Genomic DNA, 3,734 nt, shown 5'->3' with positions numbered 1-3,734 from the left:
CTATTAGCAGCCATGCGGATACTGGTGGTATGTAACGGAGGAGTCAATAACAAAGTAAAACAAATACTACTTCCCTGAACAATAGAAATTATTTACCACAACACTCGATCGACTACTTTTAAGAGTTCTATGTGGCTTGGCAAACAAAACAATCTTTTTTTATTAGAAGAAGACGATTCAGTTGAGGACAATAGTATACTGGCCATTTTTTTACTTTTTTTTTACAATTTTGACTTAGAAGACAAATAAGCTCAATAGTATACGGAAAATGGGTTATTTGTCCAAATATTTTTAAAACATGGTTCGAATGGACGAATAAAAATTAATATGAGTGAAATGGACACCAAAAAAATAGCAAGAATGAAACTGGATTCATCCTGGCTTAAACTTAAAAAAGAGTGAGGATGAAACTGGATGCATCCTGATGTAAATTAAAATAAGAAAAAGTATTTGAAAATGGGTAGGATGAAACTGTTTACATCCAGGCTATTTTTACATTTTCGTCCATTTAAACAATATCAAATTTTACATGTCTTTTTCATCCAAAATTGTTGATATTGGTCTTTTTAACCAATTTTATGAATTAACGGAGAATTGGAAAGGAAGACCGAAAATATCAGTCCAAAAAATATCAGTCCAAATAATACGTTGAAGATATAATTGGAATTAGTTAGAAAAAATATCTTTCCCTTATCAACCATTTCCTGCTGATATTTGATGTCTATTATAGCCACCCTACGAGGCAAAGCGAAAAATATCCCATCTTTCCCATTCTTGTATCGATAAGATGAGTTCATTCTGTCATTCACTCACATTTCTTGCAGACATAGAATATTCACAAGAGATCGTTCCATTTTCCCCGAATCTTTGAAAAGAATAGGGACTTAACTTTTGCATTCATGCAAGTGTTTCGCATTATTTCCAAAATCCCGACTATACCAATTTCTAGGTCTCTCCTTGATCTTTCCCTTTCAATTTTTTTAAAAAAGTTCGGTCTTTATTCTCAATTCTTGAGACCCATTCTAAACCTCTTAAAACAGGCTAAAGTAATTCATTTAGAGATAGGATAATTAACAGTTTAATTAACTGCTAATCCAAATTACGTTGACAATTAGAAAAAATAATATGCGGATATTTGTAACAAAAGTTAGATCTTTCGAGCATTGAAAGGTTGCAAAGGCCGAAAAAAGATTATAAAAAAGATGGCAAAAACTAAAAAGTAAGCATATCATAGCAAAAAGGAGAAATAAGATTATGTTCTTTAGGACCATAAGCTATATATGCAAGGAATAAAGAAGACAGTGAATTGACTAAGAGAATCGTAATCCATAAGCATTAATACTATGCTTAATCCATAGACAAGTTTTGCTGGATATTATTTGTCCAACTCGTTGATTATTTTTTGAAAGGCTCCTCCGAATCTGGTTCTTTCAACAGTATTACTACAATCAATTCATTTCTCATCACTTGTTTCATTTCTTTCATCATCAATATCTCTTTTTAACTTGATAGAATTTGTACTTGTACCCGAATAAACCAAGTGCGCAGTGATGGTACAAGAAAGAATGTACCAAGGTCCATGGCTACAAATTGGTGGTGACGGTATTTCAATATTTATTAATTAAGACGTCGAAAATCATTTAATCTTAAATCCCTTTCTTTCTCTATAAACTTCTCTTCTCGCACCATATTCTCTCTGCTCTGCACTTCTCAACTCAACTCAACTCAACTCAACTCAACTCAACTCACCTCTCTCTCTGCCCTCTCTGAAGACTCACTTAGATGGCAGCGGACCAAGTGACTGCAACAACTGTTGAAGAATCCCCCGAGCCCTTGAGATATCAGGTAGATGATTTGAGCTTTCTATATGCACTGCTTTAATCATCTACTATTTTTATTTTTGTTCTTTCTAATTTCTTCTTCTTCATCATCCTTGTAGACATCTGTATTGAAAGTATCCATTCATTGTCAAGGTTGCAAGAAAAAAGTCAAGAAAATTCTTCAAAGCATTGATGGTATATAATCATTTATTTTAAAAGTCCACTTGTTCCTGTGTTTTCTAAAATTTTGAAACTGATGCATGGTTGTATTCTGTAAAAACAGGTGTTTATCAGATAGCAATTGATTCACAACAACACAAAGTAGCAGTAACAGGAGATGTTGATTCAGAAAAATTGATCAAAACGCTAATTAAAGCTGGAAAACTTGCGGAACTCTGGCCTCAACCAATAGAAACAGAAGAAAAACAGAGCAATGATAATCAAGAAAGAGAGAACGAGCAAAAACCAGAGAATCAATCAACTCAAAATGAAAAGCAAGGGAATGCAAATGGAGGAGTTTCAGGTAATGGCGGCGGCGGCGGCGGTGGTGGCGGTGGCGGTGGCGGAGGTAAAAAGAAAAGAAAGAAGAAAGGGCAAAATGCGAATAACAATAATAACAGCAATCCTCCCGGTGGGGTTGCAACTACTGTTGATACATCAGGAAATACTGAATCACAGGCATTACCTGTTAATGGAGGTGATACTTCTGTTGGGCCAGTTAATCTAAGCCCCCCACCAGCTCAACATGCGCACCCTTACGGAGCTTCATCATATGGTCATCAACCTTTATACGGTCCTCCTGCGTATGTTACGAGTTACCGTAATTCGTATCCAACTGTTAATTACGGTGCATCGTATTATACTCCACCAGAAGCTTACACGTATAGTAAGTGTGTACAATTGGGAGCTACAAGAGGATTTTTTGAAGCATCTCCATTGATGGATTCTATTGAGACGATTTATGATGAAAATGATCAGAATGAGAGTGGATGTTGGATTATGTGATGAGGTGGTAATGGTGATAATAATGCTGCAATTTGGGGTTCCCCTCCCCTAGGAATGGATAAGTGGTAATTTTGTAACCTGTTGGTACTATCTATACCCAGACTAAACTCTTATGCGGTGGGCGGGGGTTAAAAAAAAATTTAATAACAGGTCTAATTTTGTGTTCGTCCGTCCTTGGGGTTCATTTTTTGTTATTTTAATTTAGTATAGATTACAAAGACAAGTAGATCGATTAGCTTTGTGATGTTTTTGGATATCGTTAAATTAAAAAATTGAATTATAATTACTGGTTTATCTTTTTAATCATTCCTTTTATTTTATTTTTGTCATAATTTTTAGGGATTTTTCTTTTGAACGCACGTATCTTTTAAACTCGTGAAGTGAAAATACGGTGTAACATCCGTGCCAAGAAAATTTTTCTATAAAACAATAAATAAATAATTTAAGAATAAAAACAAGAAAAGAATTCAGAATACATGGTGTAATTACATGACGCAATAATATTTTGGTCAAGTAAAAAAGGTTCTACAAATGAGCACCTTGTCCACATTTTAATTCAAATAGGAAGATATGAATGAAATGAGACACTGGTGGGCTGGACTTTTGTGTGTTGTTGGTGACTTAATGCAGTAAGAACTGATGCTGAAAGAAATATAGGAGAAAACTGATAACAGGAACTCGAGTTTTCTTAACAATTTCATTTTGCAACAGAAACGGTCGATCAACCTTGGCTTGGGGGTTCTTACACTTGGTCAAATAATCAAGATGATCCCTTACTCTGTAGGCTTGATATGTTCTTGTTTAGTGTTAGATTTGATGAAGCTTTTCCAAATGCTCTTCAAATAGCATTAACTAGAACTATATCAGACCAAAATCGTATCTTGGTCACAATTAGTCTCATGGTTAGTG

General features: G+C 34.6%; 1 protein-coding gene across 1 annotated transcript; it reads left to right on the top strand.

Annotated features, from left to right (window-relative positions):
- The first annotated feature begins 1,475 nt into the window (after positions 1-1,475).
- Positions 1,476-3,128, top strand: LOC113317207 (heavy metal-associated isoprenylated plant protein 36-like). Its single transcript, XM_026565348.1, has 3 exons — positions 1,476-1,845; positions 1,940-2,015; positions 2,104-3,128. The coding sequence occupies exons 1-3, from the start codon at positions 1,783-1,785 to the stop codon at positions 2,823-2,825; spliced, it is 861 nt and encodes a 286-aa protein (XP_026421133.1). The 5' UTR covers positions 1,476-1,782; the 3' UTR covers positions 2,826-3,128.
- The last annotated feature ends 606 nt before the right edge of the window (positions 3,129-3,734 follow it).

Source organism: Papaver somniferum, chromosome 10 (genome assembly GCF_003573695.1).
Source record: "Papaver somniferum cultivar HN1 chromosome 10, ASM357369v1, whole genome shotgun sequence".
Lineage (NCBI taxonomy): Eukaryota > Viridiplantae > Streptophyta > Magnoliopsida > Ranunculales > Papaveraceae > Papaver > Papaver somniferum.
The sequence above is the reverse complement of the archived record's forward strand: the minus strand, read 5'-3'. Positions and strand labels throughout refer to the sequence as shown.

Bases quoted from the DNA above. Each gene is read 5' to 3' on its own strand.
- LOC113317207 (XM_026565348.1), top strand. From the start codon at position 1,783: ATGGCAGCGGACCAAGTGACTGCAACAACTGTTGAAGAATCCCCCGAG. The intron at 1,846-1,939 runs GTAGATGATTTG...TCATCCTTGTAG, and splicing joins CCGAGCCCTTGAGATATCAG to ACATCTGTATTGAAAGTATC. The intron at 2,016-2,103 runs GTATATAATCAT...CTGTAAAAACAG, and splicing joins AATTCTTCAAAGCATTGATG to GTGTTTATCAGATAGCAATT.